The sequence below is a fragment of the Podarcis raffonei genome, chromosome 9, assembly GCF_027172205.1.
Source record: "Podarcis raffonei isolate rPodRaf1 chromosome 9, rPodRaf1.pri, whole genome shotgun sequence".
Classification (NCBI taxonomy): domain Eukaryota; kingdom Metazoa; phylum Chordata; class Lepidosauria; order Squamata; family Lacertidae; genus Podarcis; species Podarcis raffonei.
This window is the reverse complement of record NC_070610.1, coordinates 37135847-37155391: the sequence shown is the minus strand read 5'-3', so window position 1 is coordinate 37155391 and position 19545 is coordinate 37135847. Positions and strand designations below refer to the sequence as shown.

The following is a 19545-nucleotide window of genomic DNA, read 5'->3' as shown; positions in this document are numbered from 1 at the left end:
TGCAAACTTGCTGGCTGCATACCCTCAATCGTATCCCCTGCTGGCTCCACTTTCACACACTGGAGAGTCTGAAGGCTCCTGGCATAATTAGAACTCTGATCCCACAGGGATTCTTCTCATCTAGAAGCTTGGAGGGTGGCAATGCCACGAAGCACAAGTGATGGCAATTGCATGAAGGGCTTATTTACTTACTTACTGCATTTATATGCCACCTTTTTCTCCAAGGTCCTCAGTGGAGTATGAGGGGTTCTTCCCCATCTCAATTAACCCCAACCACCCTGCATGGTAGACTAGTCTGAGAGGCAGCGGCTGGCCCAAAGTCACCAGTTGAGCTTTATGGCCAAGTGGGGATTTGAAAACTGGTTTCCCAGGTCCTAGTCCAACACTCATAACCATTCCAGTCCACTGGCTGTGACTGCAAAGGCCTAAGCTGGCCTATTTGAATGGGAGTAATGTACAAGCATTCAAAACGCTGGGATCAAAGGGACTATTCCCACCAGGATATGGTTCCAATTGCAAGTGGTTGGCAGGCCTGGGAAAGACCTCCATTTTCCTCAAGCAAATGAGAGGTCAGCTGGTATCGGCTTCCATTTGCATGCTGATCAAGTGTTTTCCATGGTCTAATATTTACACACAGGAAGAGCAATCAATTCATAGGCAGTTTCGTCTCCAAACACATTGTAATGCACCAGAGGTACTGAACCAGTTCCCACAGTGACACTGATTTCATGTCTCTGGGGTTATCTCAGGATTAGGCTATTTGATAGCCTTCCCCAGGCAGATTGCTTTTCCCTTTAATTACCCTTCACTGGAAAAGTTTTGACCCTAGCTCCATGGACATGTCTTGAACAGACGGCACTCCCTTTTAAGGCCTTGAAACAATATGGCACAGATTTTTTTATATGAAAAAATCAATCCAGCCAGCAAGACCGGCACAGTTCACCAGGAGTGGGGAGACACAATGAAGGAAAATAGGTGCCATGGAGAAATGATGCTTTTCTTGACATTTACCCACTGTTTCTCAAGCTTTCAGCTCTTAAAGTTATCTTTTTTAAAAGGAGTTATAAACATTGATAAAAGAACTCAAATTATGTTGGGCAAACTTATTTTTAAAAATATCTACTTCTCATGACGCCTTTGGATGTTTCCATTTTCTCTCTCAAGATTAGAAAAAAAACTAAGGCAAACCATACATTTTTTATCATAAAATCCTTCCCCATGCAGGCAGCTATCCCAATTGCTAAATTTTATTTCTGCATGATACTAATTCGTCTATGGGACACAACAATAAGCAAAGTTGTACCAATGAGTCATTTAATGCAAGAATCCAGTTTTGCATTGTCCTTTAACCCCACCACAATGGGGTGGGTCAATATTCACTTCTGCCAATATTTAATTTATGCACAACTCACAATAGCTGCCTTGAGAGAATTCTTGCTTCAAATTAATATATCTAGCTGCTGTAGAGAAAACATTGTAAAAACCGCAGTAAATATATGAAAGCAAGTAGAACTCAATGTTGCTTTCCAACTTTTGGAATACAAAGTTTTCCCCATTATGCAAATACTATTCCAGGGGTCATCTTTCTAGCCAATAATTTCAGAATAAAGCATTTAGAGGACGCTACTTGGTAAATGGGTTCAATGCAATTTAACAGGCTAAAAGAGTAGACCTGGCTGATGTCAACAGAAGATGTGATTTAACAACTGGGTTCTACGTGATATGCAATTTTGCACAGGTGCCCTAGGTTCGATATTCTGACACTGACTCAAGCCTTCAATTTAGTGTGACTTTCTAATGATTCTAGGCACTTAGCTGTGACTTACCAGACTCAATGCCAAGAACAACACACCGGCAGGCGTTTACGAAGACCTCCAGTCTCAAGTGCTCTACCCCAATGCAAGAGCACAATAATCTTTACCTTTAGCTAGCAGCAGACTAAAGTGAGTAGGGTTTGTTGCGTTTATTATTTCACATTTAGTACAAAACAGAGAATGAGTCACATACAAATCAGATCAAAACCTGAGTGTCCTTTTAAAAAAGGAAAAGTATACATATTTCTTCCTCCACTTAATAAAATCCCAACTGTGTTTAAGGCACAGCTAACAAGGAAAGAACATGTCAAGTGTCAGAAGCAGCCAGTTGCAGTTTTTCTATACTGTCCCTTAAACAATACTATATACATCTCTCACTGAGCAGTGGATTAACAGTCTGTTTGCATGAAGTGTGACAGAATGGTATGCTTTTGTTCTCTCTAAACTAGATCGCAGCACATGTTCGGAAAATCCTCCTGTTTAAGTGTTTGTCTTTCTACAGAAATATTGACTAAGATATACAAAAAAAGAACAACAGAAAACAAAAACCACCCAGCCTTTGTTGGCAGCAAAGTGGCATAGCAGACAAATGACAGCTGTTTGTAGCTGGATGGGGAACTTAAAGTGGGAATGCGTCCCAACGATTAGTATCTACAGAGTTCAATCAAATGCATTCAAAGCCGAGTTGAACCTATAAACACTTCTGTGAGCCACTTGGCTTCAGGGAGGGAAATGCCGACATTTTCAAAGACAGCAGACACTGGATACTATCCTGTAAAGTGAAATATTTGAAGCAACGATCATGGCAGATTCAAACTGTATGTCAACATTGTAAGAAAAATGCTTTTGTTAGTTTACTTTGATCCATTTCTAAACTTCAGCGCCATGAAGCATGTGTGAATCACTGTGATGCAATTTTTGGGGGGTTTTCCTGTTTGTGTATATATCCCATATGAAGGATTAGATAAACAAGTAGTTTTCCATGAGAAGAATTTAAGGACTGTTTTTTAAGTAGGACACACCGTGGTGGCCAGGGAAGGGGGACATGTGATCTCCTGGATGTTGCTGGACTGAAGCTTCCATCATCCCTGATTGTTGACCATGATGGCTGGGGCTGAAGGAGCTGCTTTCCAACAACATCAGGAGGGCAAGAGGTACTCAATTCTCCCTGAAATACGTTTACACGTAGCTTGTTAACATGCAGGTTCTTACATTATGCCCATGCACTGTCCCCTTAATTATTCTCACTTATTTCCAGCTAGCAAGACAAGCAGAGAGGCATAAGCAGAAGGGATAACCGGTCTGCAAAAAGAAAAGGAAAAAGCTGGAGGCAGTGAACAACATATTTTCAGTATGCAACCATTTGCTGACAACAGGATACTGGCATTTATAACATGTGATAATGCAACACGTGAACAAGCCAGAAAAAGTGGCTTCTCAGACTGCCAGCCTCATCTTGCCATCCTTGTCTGGAGTGATGCTTGAAATGTCATCTATACAACTGCCTTGGGACTAGCTTCTGAATGCTTCGCTTCTCTTTCCCACTTGTCTAAGTGTCACCTCTATACCGCTTTGGATCAGTCCCTGAATTTACAGTGCTACTTGTCATCATGAGTGCACTTACTTTGGTGAAAGTCTCCCGGAGTCAGTTGTGACACCCAGCAGCCTTTCCTATGGGATCTTGCCACTGCGAGGTCATCCATCGCAGCTGCAGTATAGAAACTAACAATCCTTAATTGATGGCCTTACCAATTACCAAATAAATGCACAGTATATTAATATTTTGATACTTGATACTCAGGTGTTTGCTTCATACTGGTTTGAAAAAAAATGGCATTCAAAACGACTAAAATCTTTGGAAATCTGCATCACTTTCAAATCAGAGAGTTGAAAGAACCAAACAGACAACTGATTGAGGTGTTTTTCCCCTGGTTACTGCCAGTTCTCTGTACAGGAGGGATTTTTTTTTGGGGGGGGGGAATCTCAAAAATAAAAGTGTCCTTTAAAAACCAAGCAGCTTTAAGCACCAAGTCAGATGAGGTCCGACAGCTGCTCAGAACCAAGACTGGAAACCTGTCACTGCAAACTTGCATAAGATGTGTTTGCTGCTGTCAGAGGACGAGTCAATATTCAAGTTAGTCCGCCATTTTTAACACTGTTTGGCCACTGTTTTCTGGCCACGGCTAGCCCCTGCCCTGCTGGGACGTTAAAGCCAGCATCTTCTGGCTCAGTAGAGCATTGTGTCGTTTAAGGTATTCTATCACATCTCCTTGTTTTTCAACCACTTCTTCCAAGCTTGAGGCTTCCCTAAAAGACAAATTCAAACCATGTTACTTACAGAGCATTATCATCTTCCATCTCAACCATGTGAAACTTAAGAAGGCAACAGCAACTCTTCCCCCTACTGGACACCCTCCTATTCCCAAAATGCATTTACATTCTGATCTCAGATTTGTTTAGTTATACGATGCCTTTTGGGGAACAGACCACCCAAGGTGGAACACAGTTACCTTAACACAATGAATACAGAAATCTCAAATAATCAGAACAAAGGAGCAGCATTAACGCCTATTAAAAAGTCAAGTAAAACACTTACACTGACTCTTAGTAAAATAACCCTTATGCTTTATGATGGCTTTGGCCTAAAGACAAGTATGTATTAAAAAGTTCTATATTTGGTGGAATATAGAAATCTCAAGATATGTCCAGCAATATTACTTATAGTTTCAGCTCCGTGTTAAATAAAGGCAGGCAGTTACACTAGTTTGGTGGCTTACAGATTTGACTGGTTCAACAGGTTATGTGTGCATTTATTTCTTGAACCTTCAATAACCACAGCCACTGCCAGCTGTCATACATCTATTTGGCACCAAGTGTCTTCCACGCATATGAAAAAATCACTGTGTCTTCAGATATGCACCAAGGAAGGAACAAATGAACTAACAAAAGTAGTGGATAAACAACAGTTCCCAATTCTGAGGACGCAGCTAAGCCCAAAAGTGTTTATGTATATAAGCCACATACAGAGTTGTCAACTGTACTTCAATCAAGTCCAGCATGTCATTAAACATGACAGTACCAAGCTACACAAATACCAGTGATATCTATGGTTACACTCTCAGTAATGGTGCAGAACATTATGTTGGCATCTATCAAGAAGTCAGACTTCATCTTTCCAATAAATGCTATTTGTTACCTAGTGCACAGAAAGAATAATGAGTAACAGGAGATGTTACCTGAATCCAACTTCTGAGGTAGTGTGATTAGGATAAGCATACATCTGCTCTTCTTCTATGACATCAGGTCTTGGTTTTGCCCGGTTAAAGTTGCTTACCTTTACTATAATTAGAAAAGGGGAAAGCTACAGCGTGTGCAGTCTGACACCGGAACTATAAATTGACAGTTCAGAAGACTTTTAAATACAGAACCATTTTAATTTCTAGAACAATGAGAGGGAACCTGTGGCCCTCCACCTGTTGCTGCATTATATTTCCCATCATTCCTGACCCCTGGACCATTCTGGCTGGAGCTGATGGAAGTCCCAGCCACACCTGGAGGACCACAGGTTCTCCATTTCTGTTCTACCATTTGCTCCACCACAGAAGAAAAAGAAGATTGCTACAAGATGGGACTTTCCTTCTGGCTCCATTCCATACATGAACACAACACACTCCATGAGCCAGGTATAGCTAACCTGAGTTACAAACATGCAATATCCTACTTTTCCACATCTGGACCACAGCCAACGCATGTTGAGTGACCTGTGTTGTGTTCCTAGGTCTGCTTAGAGCACTGCTATTGTTGTTTTGATTTACATTCAATACAACAGGCCCCTGCCTAGGGAAGCTGACAATTGAGCAGAGGGGGAAAAGAGGAAAAGGAAGAGAAGCAGAAAATAGGAGAAAGCAGGGAACGTGCAGCTGAATATGTTACTTAGGCAGTTTTACTACCCATAGCAAACCCATAAACAATGCTTGAGAGCTGAAGCCCAAGAGGGAAAAACTGATCATCTTTGCAATGAGTGTGACAGTGTGAAATGGCATGTTTTATACCACTTTCAGCCAGTTACGAAAAAATAACCGGCGGCTTAATTTTACAGACCAGTTAATGTGGTTTGGCGAGTCCCCTTCAACCGTCCCTAATCGGAATGCTTAAATTCATCTGATCTCTTTGGCAAAAGATGGTGGAGGAAGTTCCTTTTTAAGAGAGTTCCACTGTCAACACAATGCTTCATTCTCATCTACTCAGTCAGCATCTCCTTTTGAATAGGAACTTTCTTCTTCTCTCCCCCCTCCTATCTCCCCCCATAGAATTACTATACTAGACCACCTGTTGTGTACAAGCAGGTTGCATGACTGATCAGAGGAATAACCAAGGCAGATGTGTCAGCAAGCTGTAAAGTAATCAGCTGAGTTTGGCTCTCAACAACATCAGAATTCAGCTATTCATGACCGGATCAGATTACCCCAGCACATGCATTCCAGGACATTTAAGGCAATTGTAACCCAACAGGTGTCCTGAAGGGTTCAGATATACAACTACTTCATTCTGGAAGGTTGGTGGTAAAAGAAAGATCAAGAAAAGATAAGAAAGTTGATGATTCTCTTAAAAAAATTGAATTTTCAGGCAAGGGTGTCATTGCTCATGTAGCTCAAGCAGGGGCATCAACACACAAGAGGTTCAGAGGATATCAAGGTTAACAGAAGAAAAATAAAGTCTTTAGAAAACACCTATAGGGGCAAGGCCCACAAAATAGTCAGATAAGGATCAAGGGCAACCAATGGCCACAGAATGCTCACTGAATGTGTGCAGTGGTGTGCGAATAAAAAAGACAGGAAGGGGAAATGAAGCGACACAAACCCTGAGCAAAAGGACTGCAACATTTTGTTGTAGGTTCCACTTGTGAACTCTAACACAGGTCCCACCACTCTAATTAGGTCCAACATGGGTCCCAATTTGGACATTTTCTCCAAACCATGCCCAGCTGCCCCATTCCTGACTTTATACATGATGTCAGGCAAGAAGCAAGTGTATGGACATGGCTACAAAGGAATTCCTGGGAGCTCGAAGTAAGTTCTTGACTGCTCCTTTGCAAGTGGAGCATGCCAACAGCCCAATGGGAAGGAGTCGAGGGAGCTCACTGTCAGCAAATCCCATCTCATCCATATGTAGGTGAATTTTGAATAGAGGTTCCCAGGGCCACTTTCACAATGGGCAAAGGCAAAAGACACATGGCAAAGAAGTAGCAGGATCGTTATGTGCCTTCAGAAAAACAACAACTTCATTTTCCCAGCTAGATCTACTTTCATGTGTGCATCTAATGCAGGCATCCCCAAACTCAGCCCTCCAGATGTTTTGGGACTACAGCTCCCATCATCCCTGACCACTCGTCCTATTAGCTAGGGATGATGGGAGTTGTACTCTCAAAACATCTGGAGGGCTGAATTTGAGGGTGCTTGATCTAATGGAACCTGGTTTACACAAATTAAATCCTCGTTTAATTAGCAGGATGTGTACATGCTCCATACATCTGCATGCAGTCCCCTAATCCACTCTTTGTGCAAACTGGACAGTATGCCAAGCCACTGCAGTTAGCTATAGCTTCTTGTCACGTGAGAACCAGGAACAACAAGCAAGGAAGCAAAAGCTAACTTTAATCCATGACTTAAACATGCTGGCTTGGCCACATAAGCCAGTGCCCACCACCACTCAAGCTACACCTCTGAAACACCCACCCGCATTGTATATTTTAATCTGCAAATGCAAGTACACTAAGTAAAGGTTATATGCTATTTAAACATTAAAAGAGAGTGTCTTGTGTAGTTTTTATAGGAGGCAAAAAAGAGAACTAATTAAAGGGTCAAACAACCCAGGGCTGTCTAATTCCCAGGGTTTCCTTGTGCATGCAGAAGAAAGCGCAGAGGATGTGTGCACAAAGTGTGGATGTGCGTTGTCTTATTAAGACAGGATTTAATCATCCAGATGTGGCCGCTATCTGCGGCCATCACATGTAAATTGTGGTTTTGGAAGCCCGTTAACTTTGTGCTTGTGCCTGGACTGTGACATCACACTGAGCCTGCATCTGTGTGGAGTCTCAGAGGGGCTCCAAAAGCAGCAAGGCCAGCACAGAACCATCATACGAATTCTCCTCTCTTTAAAAACATGAAGAGCTCACTCCTTTAATGTAGGAGCTGACAGATCAATTATTTACACCCAAGAGCTGCTCTGCTGGCACGGTCGAAAGCCAATGCAGTCTCCCTGGCCTCCCTCTTAAATCAGCAGCACTGCCACCGTTTCCTCTCTGCAATATTTTACAACGCATCACGATTCCCTCTTGCCTCACTGCTAACGCTGTGAAGTTTGACAGCTTTAACTTCTGTCTTCCTAAAGGAGGGAGGAGACTCAAGAACTGCATTGCCCTGCAGGTGACATCAGGCTGCAGTCCAGACCTTAAGTTCTGTCAATTGTGCTGGCACTTTTCAGAAGCAGGGTCTTGCCTCCTCCCACGGCTGCCATACGTACAAAAATGAAGAGCCTTGCACTACATGGGCAGAGACGCAGCTGCCTATCAGTGCCAGGCAAGAAACCCCTCAAAACAGCTGCTCCTCCACAAAGATGGCTCTCACTGCCAAGCGAGAGATTTCTAGATCAACAGCTGCATTTTGTGTGTCCTCTCTTCTACACTATTAACTGCCCAAAACCCTTGGGATAGGACCGTTTAGGAGCTTAAACAACGTCTTAGCGTCGGGCAAAGAACTCGTATCTCTCCATCTGGGCATTTTGGATCAATGCAATAGAATGAAGTTAGAAACGCTTGAATGCGTTTCAGCTTCTTTGCATTTATCGAACGTCAAGTAGCTATGCACGTTGTTAAAAATACACACTTTATCAACAGAATAAGGTTGTACAAACTTGAATCTGATAAGAGGTCAGTCGGTAGAGCCTGAGACTCTTAATCTCAGGGTCGTGGGTTCAAGCCCCACCATTGGGCAAAAGATTCATACATTACAAGGGGTTGGATTAGATGACCTTTGGGGGTCCCTTCCAACTCTCCAATTCTATTCTTCTAAGCCATATTGGGATGACCCTATCACGACTTTATAAAGCAACGTATGAACAAGCCTCATTCTTCCACATGGAGCCATTTTCCTTCTCCCCTTGCACAAGTGAGCTGGGAAGTCTCAGTTCACTACAGTTTCCTGTTATGTTTAAACCAGTAAACTGTGGTCAAAATCCGTATTAGGGCTGCCCTTTTATTACGCCAACCAAAATGTCACAAAAAAATTTTTTTAAAAAAAAATTGGATTTAATATCCCCTTTATCACTACCCAAAGGAGTCTCAAAGCGGCTAACATTCTCCTTTCCCTTCCTCCCTCACAACAAACACTCTGTGAGGTGAGTGGGGCTGAGAGACTTCAGAGAAGTGTGACTAGCCCAAGGTCACCCAGCAGCTGCATGTGGAGGAGCGGAGACGCGAACCCAGTTCACCAGATTATGAGCCTGCCGCTCTTAACCACTACACCACACTGGCTCTCACATAGTGCACAATGTTTCAGTTCCCCAGACCTCATCAGTGTAGATAGGCAATCAAAGCAAGGAGGAAATGGAAGAAAAAAATGTGGCTGGCAGGGAAGCCACTGAGTTGGCATTTGCCAAGAATTTCAAGATGAAATGTGGGAGGCAGTAACATACAAATGTATACCATGCAGGTTTTAGGCTGCTGGGGAGGAGAATCTGACAATGGCCAATTCTGCTTCCTTGGAAGTGTAAAATCCAGCTGTTCCCCAGGTCTTGGCCAAAACACAGATTTCTCGATAGGGCAAAAACAGAATAGAGAGAAACTAGGCAGATTAAGACTCCCCAGCTTGTTTGGTCACTAACATAAAGGCAGGATTGAAGCAGCTGCATATGAGTGCACAAGGCCCGTTCTTGTATAGCCTTATTAAGCCAAGATATAACCATCCAAGCCATCAGATTATTAACTCTTAGCAGGCCCCTTGGGTCAAGCTAATCTTAGCAATGAATCTGAAGAAAAATAAAGAGGTGATTCTGTGGCCTAGTGGCCAGTCTAAGTGGCTTATACATGCAAGGCAATGCTGCTGCTCTTACCTGTGTAGACAACCACACATATCAACGAACACAATAGTTCCACGCTCAAGATTCCCAGGATGAAGCAGAGATACATTTTATTGTGATCTGGGAAGGAATGTTGCGCTGACAAGATCAGCAGTAAAGCTATATTACCTATTAAAAGACACAGATGAGACATGTTAAGAAACTCAGCCGTCTAGATAGCTTCCAGAAGTGGCTCAAGATAACCCCCAAATACATAAACCAGCATTAACTCTGAACCAATAGTCATATCCAGCTGACTCTCTCGGTCATGAGTGAAAACAGGCACTGAGCACATTCTCAACCACGCACAGCCTCACTTAGATGGCCAGTGGCTTTACTATAGGATAAGAAAGAGGAACAGACCCTTGTGCTTATTTCAGCTGCACTTTTCAGTTCAGTTCAAGCTAAATGCCATGGAAGATGTTTCCAAGTTGTCACTAGCAAATGTATATTCAATTGCATGCAACAAGATGCAGAGTTTGAACTTAAGATAGAATGTTTTACAGTACGTATGGCTTAGGGTTACTAAGAACACATCTGAAGTACCAGTTACGTTTATCCATTGGACTAGATTTCGCCAACCTGATGCCTTCCAGTCAGGAATTGCAGCCGAGAACATATGACTGACAGTAAGATGCTGATGTCTGTATTAGACTGTTCCCTTCCTTTTCCCCTTCTCTTAACACACCTATGATCAGAGATCCTTACCCGCCTCACCACCCGTGCACCATGTTTGACAGGCCAAGTCTCGCACACATCAGGGGCCCCAGTTTCCTTTGGAATCAAATTGCATGGACAAAGGAACAGTTAATCAGCTGGTCTGCTGTATTAGCAAAGCTCCCATCAAAGGCCTTGCTGGAGCCTCTGATTATGGGGACCGCAAAACTCACTTTCAAGCAAGTCGTGTCTTTACCTACCCCCTATCAGGTGTGGGGCACATGCATGTGGCTTGGCTGAAATGGCCTCACAGGTCAAATGGCGAGGGCTTGGGAAGCCTGAGGGCCAGTGGTTCCACACTATTACACTGCTGAAGTCAGTAAGGATTACTGTTTCGACCTCACATTTTGCCCTCGCATTTTCACAAACATGTTCTAAACTTTTTCAGCTACACAGTGCTTCAAGCGCAAATCATTACTGCATACTGCAGGAAAAGCTATTGTCCTTACAACCAACACTATCTAGCCAAAAGCCACTTATACAGTGTGAGTTTTCATATTAAATCTCCAGAGCTCCACCTAGTGGCCACTTCTAAACACTGCAGCCTTACTGTGGCCAACTTGATAAGTAGAGCAAACTGCACAAAAAGAAAGCAGCTCTATTTAAGTATTAAAGCCCAGAGTTTTCAGTCAATATGCAGGCACTTGCGTCCCCACTCTGGTTGTTACAAAAACAATGGGTGTATGGAAAATTCATTAATCTGTTAACTGAACATTTCTTGCATCAGTAGACAGAGAATGAAAATAACAAGAGCCCAACATTTCAATTTGAGCAAAAGCAGGCTTTTGAGCAAGGACTGGTTTCTTCATGAGTTACTCATTATTCAGTTCCTATCTGAGCTTATAGAGGGCATGATAGCACTCTTCAAATATTTGCTTCTTAGAGGAAGAAAATGACTAAATTCTGGGGCACCAGGCATCTGATGGGTTTAAGTTAAAGGAAGGCAGATTTTGGGTGGAAACTTCTTGACTGCAAGAGCAGTTCAGCAATGCAGCAGATTATTTAAAGGCGTGATGGGGTCTTCCATGCTGGGGGTTTTCAAGTCAAGGCTGAACAGCCATCTGTTAAATGTCAACATGCAATGGGTTTATTACATACCGCAACATACTTCTATTGTACTTCTGCTTTCCGAGCATCAGGTTGAGGCTGTAACTCTGGGAGCGGCTGCCAAGACCGCATAACACCAGTCTTGAAAGACCTACATTGGCTCCCAGTACGTTTCCGAGCACAATTCAAAGCCAAGTTACAGGGAACCAGGCAGAGGTCCTTCTCGGTAGTGGTGCCCGCCCTGTGGAACGCCCTCCCACCAGATGTCAAAGAGAACAACAACTACCAGGCTTTTAGAGGACATCTGAAGGCAGCCCTGTTTAGGGAAGCTTTTAATGTTTGATGTATTATAGTATTTTAATATTTTGTTGGAAGCCACCCAGAGTGGCTGGGGAGGCCCGGCCAGATGGGCAGGGTATAAGTAATAAATTATTATAATAAATTATTATTATTATTATTATTATTATCCTACAGGGCTAGATTCCTACCACACCGCCATCTACTGTGATTAGGGTAGAAGCTAAAGTACCCACTCTTTCCTTGATCTATAGAGCCAGTGCCCCCCTTTGAGCTAACTGCAGTAAGGAATACCCTGGACATTATTAGGACAGTATGGCACATTTTGTCACAATGTACTAGTCAATTCCTGATAGCTATTGGAGCAAAACACCTCAAATGGCCATTTTTTGGCAGTTATGGTACCTGCAGTTGAGCTATTAGAGGAGAGATGTGGCATACATTAAGAAACAAAGTGGGCTGAATGCATTACGAAAATTACTGATAAATCTTGGCTTACCTTGAAGGCTTCATCTTGTCCAAGTCGGACCAAATACTAGAAAGATGCAGCGAAAGCTAGAACTGCACTGTTGTCATGACCATGTGAGATGCTTCATGCATGTAGAAGAATTCATATTTACAAACTAGAATCATAGAGTTGGAAGAGACCACAAGGGCCATCGAGTCCAACCCCCTGCCAAGCAGGAAACACCAAGAGATTGACAAGAGTGAGTCAATAGGTTCAGGCTCACCTGTAGACTGAATTAGGAGTGGAAATCTCTTAAGATGCCTTGTGGCTCTGTAGATCTGGAGGTAGCCTTTCCTTCTGACCTTGCTATGGTGGAAGTGAATATACCGTTCGAGAAACAGATACAGGATCCAGAGAATTACTTTGGCAGTAACTATAACAGTTTGCACTTTAAGTGGGTAAGTGTAATGCTGAGGACACATATCTCCACTTGCATCAGGGTAAGAGCAGAATATCCCTGCCAGAAAAGCCAAAACAACAAAAGCAACCTAAGAAAAAAGAAAGAAAGTTATTTCAAATGCTCATCATCAAAGTCAAACACATCAAAGCCTGGCAGGTTTGCTCTAACTTTATTTTACAGATTCATTACCATTTTCTATTGCTGATATGGCATCATTAGCCCATAGTATGTTCTTAAGCTTTCCCACTAGGAAGGAAAAATATAAGCCAACCTCCATCCTATTAGAATAATAGAACTGTAGAGGTGCAAGGGACCAGAAGGGTCATCTTGGCCAACCCCCTGCAACGCAGGAATCTTATGCCCAATGCGAGGCTCAAACCCACAATCCTGAGATTAAGAATCTCATGCTCTGCTGACTGAGCTATCCCAGTACTGACACGGTAATGATGGGAAGTGGCACATGCACATGCCAGTGAGCTCAGCCTTCTCCCCAAAGGAATCTCTGGGGCGGGCAAACAGTGGCCAGTGGAAGGCAATGACCCCCAACCTGAGCAGGACAGCACAGAAATGAAGCTGCCCATTTTGTTATCACCAACTCTGATTGCAAGTACTTTAATCTGAGTGGGAGCTACCTGGCCATTACAGCTGCTGCTGGTTGTGCATTATCCCAGTTCTCCACAGGAACAGTTCCTATCTCCTCTTGCTTTTGCCACCAAGACAGCTTTGACTGTTTCTAGGGGAGGACTTTTGATTGCATAGCCCTCTCCAGCAGGATTTTTTTTGGCGGGTGTTGGGAAAGTGGTTCTTAACAAAGCAGTATTATTGTGCTTATGAAGTCCCAGTAAACAGAAACACACACCTGCTTTGGGGCAGCTCCATTTCACTTTTCTACTGATCAGCATGATGCCACCAAGTTTGGTACTGGAAGGCAGGGCTATAAAAGCTTGATTATCACTGACCAGGGTCACCAAGGGCAGGGAGAAGGATGGCATCAGTATATGGAACAGGGACATAGACACAATTATTGTTGTCTGCTTGCCTCTCAAGCCAACAAAACTCTAGGGATGAAGGTTGGGCAGTAACAGCTTTCCCCAACTTACTGCCCGCAAGGTATTTTGAGATTTCATCCATGCCTTAGTGCTTTCTAATTTCCAGATGCATCGGTTTGGTTTGTCATCCCACTTGCTCTGCATGCTGCCACCCTCTGGCCTTAAAGAGTAGGGACAGACAGAACATGCGACCACAACAGCACACTTCTGGAAAAGGGCTCACAGGAAACTGACTGGGCTGACCCTTCCACCTTTTAAGTGGCCAAGGAGGAGAGCCATGTCACACTTGTCTGCTGGGGAAAGAGCTACTCTAGTGGCTGCGCAGGAGATGCCTGAGGAAGAGGCCAGCGCTGCTACTCGCTCGCTCAACTCAAGGCCCGGGGGCAAACTGCACCTCTGCATCATTGAATTTATCTAAATAACTCATCGGCAACTTACATGCATGAGCAGCAAAATATTGGCAATGCCGACTGTAGGTATGGCGTGGAACCGTGGCCACATCCTGGAATGCAATGCATGAGGTGGAAGGAGCGGGGCATCAAGCAAAGGGTCGTCATCCATGCTCTGCGTTATCTCTGAAACAGATCCCTGAAATAGATTTAGCAACATAGCGTTCAAAACAGAAAACCAAGTGAAGTTTAACAATTGTGAGACAGTTCGATCATCTACTTTTGCATACATGTTTTTTTAAAAAACTTACACAGGTAAGCTACATCAGCAAGCATGATTTTTAAATCTTTTCAGCACCATCCTATGCATGTTTAACTGGAAGAATACTCAATGGGAACTGGAACTCAATGGGATTTACTCTCATGTACAGGTCTGTTTTTGGAAGAGTGTGGTCTGTTTTTGTAAACCAGTTCTTAAAGAACTCTGGGGTTGACGAATGTGAAATAGTCGTAATAAATTGAAGGTAAGCAATATTACCTGAACTGGCAACAAATATTGCCCACACTAGTTTAGCACAAACACCAATGCAGTTTTTCCTACGTGAATATGAACTTGCTCAAACTAATTTATGGTTTTCAATGTGTTCATCTACATTTAAGGTTTTAAATAGGAACTTAAGGAGAACTAGTAAAGCTCAATAAGATAAAAGTAATGCCTATGAGATCATTTATCTAACATAAACCATTGAGGGGGGTTTTCTGTATAAATTTTAAGAAATAACATCACACATAATCACAGGATAATTGCCCAACTCATTTTTCCTGTCCTACACAAGCATTTTTGGAATTGTCCTGCCAGAATGGAAAACTACTTCAGTTTTAGTAAAAAGAAATCAGTTTTAGTAAAAAGGAATGAGAAAGGCATGTGATCTAGTTTAGTCCTTGAAAAATTCAAGCAAGTTTACTTTAGAAGGCATCACTTGAGCTCTTTTATTGTTCCCAAAGACAGCTCAATCTTATCTAAATTAGCACAGAAGTCAACATTTACCTTAATGGGTAACCAACCCCATGCAAGTTTGGCACCACATGTAAAATAGTCTCCTTGCACTTCAAACTTGTTTTAAAAATTGAAACTGCTCGTATTTGGAAGATAAAAATATTTCCTAATAATTCAGTTTAAATGCACTATACAATTTTGGAAAGCTGGCCAGAACTTAATTTAGCATTTTAAAAATATAATTCAACTCCTGTCCAGTCAATGCAGGTACCCCAATATTTATTTGGAGCTGTATATGCATTGCACGGACAGCTGCCATATTACACGAGGAACACTACCATGTAGCTTCAGTCCTGTGTGAAGTGTTGCAGAGTGGAGTGCTCCTGTCAGCCAGCCAATGCACAGCACACCCACCAACAGCCAGAAGTGCATAGCCACAGGGCACCCAGTGTTCTCAATGGGCTTCTCCCTTAGGGCTCCTGCTTTAGGAAGCCACAGGGCTCTGCCAGGCCAGACAATAACCTTCTTGGGCATGGATACCATGTGGGCTACATAAGCTGCAACATTCATACCTTAACATCAGAAATAGAGATCCCAATAGTAACTGTAGAAGGCTCAATAGTCACGTCTGCTTAACAGAACACCAAGAGTGATATTCAACTAAGTCTTACTTTGAGTAGACTCACTTAAATTAATGGATCTAACTTCCATCATGCTCATTAATTTCAGCGGGTCTACTCTGAGTAAAACTTAGTTGAATATCACTCAAACAAATTTACGTAACACACTTCTAATTTGCTCTTCAACAAATGGAGTAAATAAGTTTTGTATTGTCTGCTTTAAAAAAACAGCCCTCCCTTGATGCCCCAAAATGTAAGATAGTTTTATATTTCCTAATCAAACTTCATTTCAACATAATACTGCAGTTTTCCACCAAGTTCTTTTTAAGGGGACAGAGCATGGTTCCTCCAACAACCACCAGTTTTAAAATGATTGGTCTTCTTTAAGAGTCTCAGAATCCCACCTTTCACAAACTCAAGAGGCAGCCATTACAACAAACACAACTCTGCAATGCAAACACATTTTTAGCTTTGCTTTGAACATTTAAACACAAAATAATAGATATATTTGTAACATTGCTGAAAATTGATTCTAGCATTTTTACCATTAGCTGTAAATAAAACTTGCTCCCCCAAGGTCTACAGTTTAAATACAACAGTTAACAGGGTCACTTATATCTAAAAATTAATAATTCCAGTCCAACACAGGACCTTTATGTTAACCCAATTGAATGTTTTCCCCTCAGTTTTTGTCAAGGGCAGATATTTAAACATCCCCAGAAATGATAGACATTGCTTTGAATGTGCTGGACATTGTACAAAATATTCTTTTCTACAGTCCATTGTACAAACAGCTACGCAAATGTGTGCTATCCCCTTTTTGGGTAGTCTAACATCGCAGGACAATGAAAATATCAGATTCTATCTGTCTGACATTAACCTGGAAGTAACTGCAAAGGTGGCTGAGTTTGGCCAATAGTCTCTCAGAGTGGTGAATGGCACTATTTAGTGGGAAGAAGTCCCAATGAAAATCCTCATTGCATTATATATTTTACATGGCTGTTTATTGGTATATATTTCAAAATTTTATGTATGGATGCTTTATGATGGCCTATACTTGTAATGTCTAATACAGTGGTACCTCGGGTTAAGAACTTAATTTGTTCTGGAGGTCCGTTCTTAACCTGAAACTGTTCTTAAACTGAGGTACCACTTTAGCTAATGGGGCCTCCCACTGCCGCCTCGCAATTTCTGTTCCCATCCTGAAGTAAAGTTCTTAACCCAAGGTACTATTTCTGGGTTAGCGGAGTCTGTAACCTGAAGCGTCTGTAACCCGAGGTACCACTGTAAATGTTTGGCAAAGTATGAATGTCTGTCTACAATATTTTACAATAGAGCAAAATATTTGCAAAGACTTCCTCTTTTCCAATCCTACTACAAGTATTCTGGTGTCTGTTTCTAATTGTGGCCCAGTAACTGCATGACTGTCTTGAAGACTTTTATGCTGGCAGGCCTATACAGTTGTCTGATATGTCCCCAGATTGCTTTTAAATGTTTATATGTTTATACACCACTCTGATGTTTTGCAAAACAGCAAAATAAAAATACCTCTATTTTAAAAAAACCAAAATAACCACAGATACTTCTCAACTCAGGAGCCGATTCTACTGTTAGGATCAACATCCCTTTACTAGATTTCCCAATAGTTTACCTGTTGCAGAGTCCTTCCCTGACATAACATTCAGAGAACTGACAAGCTTAAACAAAGCTTAAGTACATTCTTCATTGCCAATAGAGCCCTAAATGTCTTAGGACCCAAATTCTTGAATACATGCGTCTCCCTATACAAAGGGTGGGCAATAAACTTTCTAATTAAAGCCCCCAAAGCAAGAAGTTCACAGAATAGAAGCACAGGACTGAAATAGCCATATTTTGGGGCTGCTGTGCTGGAATTCAATGAGGCCTTCAAGTAACTGGCAGACATTATGAAAAGATGCACTTCCAAATGGACAGTCAACAGACAGGACTCAATGGCTTTCAGGAGTTTTAACATGACTTTTTCCTAACCATCGTTTCTCTCACAATCAAAACAGTTTCCACACAGCTGGAAGCAGGAACTGAGGTTTTCAAGGCAAAAGCAAGCATGTGATAGAAATCTCTGCGGTGCAGTCTACAAACGTCCACGCCTTCTTTGCCCAGCAGCTGCGGTGTAGCAGCTTCAATGCTGGTCTAACACCTGGGAGACCAGGGTGCAAATCCCCACTCAGCCATGAAGCTCCCTGGGAGACCTTGGGCCACTGCTTCGCAGTCCAAACCTACCTCGCGGGGTTGTTGTGGGGGGATTAAACTGAGGAGCAGAACCACTAATATACCACCTTCCATCCGCTGGGGAGGGGGCGGCGGATATAAATGCAATAAAAGCACACTGTGGCGCAGTGGGTCAGTGCATCTGGCTACGAGGCAGAAGGTCGGCGGTTCGAGCCCACCCAGGGAAGGCTGTGAGCAGGATTCCTACACTGCACAGGACTGGGCTGGATAACCCTCGGGGTCTCTCTCCCAACGATGCAATTCGACGACTCTCCGTTCAAGGGAAGAACCGTGTGCCCTCAGAACTCTTGGAAGCTCTCCGTTTTCGGGGATACTGGAGCAGCCACGGGGCTCAAAGAGGCGCGCCGTGAGATTCAGACGCCCTCCCGAGTCACGCGTCCTCCCGACCCGCTCCACCCCAAAGCCGCCTCTCCCCTTCCCATGTGCAGCCCGCGGAGCAGGACCCCTAAGCGGCTGGCGACTCACGTTATCCAGCTGCCGTGACTGCTGCTGCCGCCCAGCCCCACTCGACACGCCAACCATCTTCTCCGCAGCTGCTTCCGGCCCCGGCGCGCTCCACGCCCGTCTCCCGCGCGGCGCTGTCAGGTGTAGCGGACGCCCCGCCCTCCCGCGTCCCGTGCCCTCACGCAGCGCTGCTTCCGCCCAGACCTCCGCCCGCGACGCTATTGGACGGATGTTTCCCTCGCCCCGCGGTCTCTTTTCCCTTCGAAGCTCCGCCTCCCTGTCTGGGTTGCCGGAGAAGCGAAGAGAGGCGTGGCATGAGGGGGGAGGTGTGGCCATGCGCCTGGCCAAAGTGAACGAGCGCAGAGCGCTGGCGGCTTGGCAGCGGCTCTGTAGGGACGCCAGTCCGACCTGCAGATTGGATTTCAAACTTTTATTTTTTTTTAATTTTTGCATGCGAAGTGCATGCCACGGGTGGTGCTAAAGAAGCAGTGGTTATTTAAATGAGGGTTCCTCCTGATTACTCAGCAGGGAGATGAGAACAGCCGCGTTCGCACGCCGCACGTTTAAAGCGCTATGGTACCGCATTGAACGCTCGCCGCTTCTCGCAAAGCGTTCTGGGAGTTGTAGTTTGTTAAGCGTGGTGAGTCCTGCCAACCTAGCAGTTCGAAAGCACGTCAAAGTGCAAGTACAGTGGTACCTCGGGTTACATACGCTTCAGGTTACACACTCCGCTAACCCAGAAATAGTTCCTCAGGTTAAGAACTTTGCTGCAGGATGAGAACAGAAATCGTGCCCTGGCGGCAGCAGGAGGCCCCATTAGCTAAAGTGGTGCTTCAGGTTAAGAACAGTTTCAGGTTAAGAACGGACCTCCGGAACGAAT

General features: G+C 43.5%; 1 protein-coding gene across 1 annotated transcript; it reads right to left on the bottom strand.

Moving 5' to 3' along the window:
* Positions 1-1948: 1948 nt before the first annotated feature.
* On the bottom strand, positions 1949-18812 carry TMEM192 (transmembrane protein 192). Its single transcript, XM_053402924.1, has 6 exons — positions 18687-18812; positions 14386-14535; positions 12722-12986; positions 9924-10058; positions 5051-5153; positions 1949-4121 (listed from the first exon to the last, which is right to left on the bottom strand). The coding sequence occupies exons 1-6, from the start codon at positions 18741-18743 to the stop codon at positions 3998-4000; spliced, it is 834 nt and encodes a 277-aa protein (XP_053258899.1). The 5' UTR covers positions 18744-18812; the 3' UTR covers positions 1949-3997.
* Positions 18813-19545: the final 733 nt, after the last annotated feature.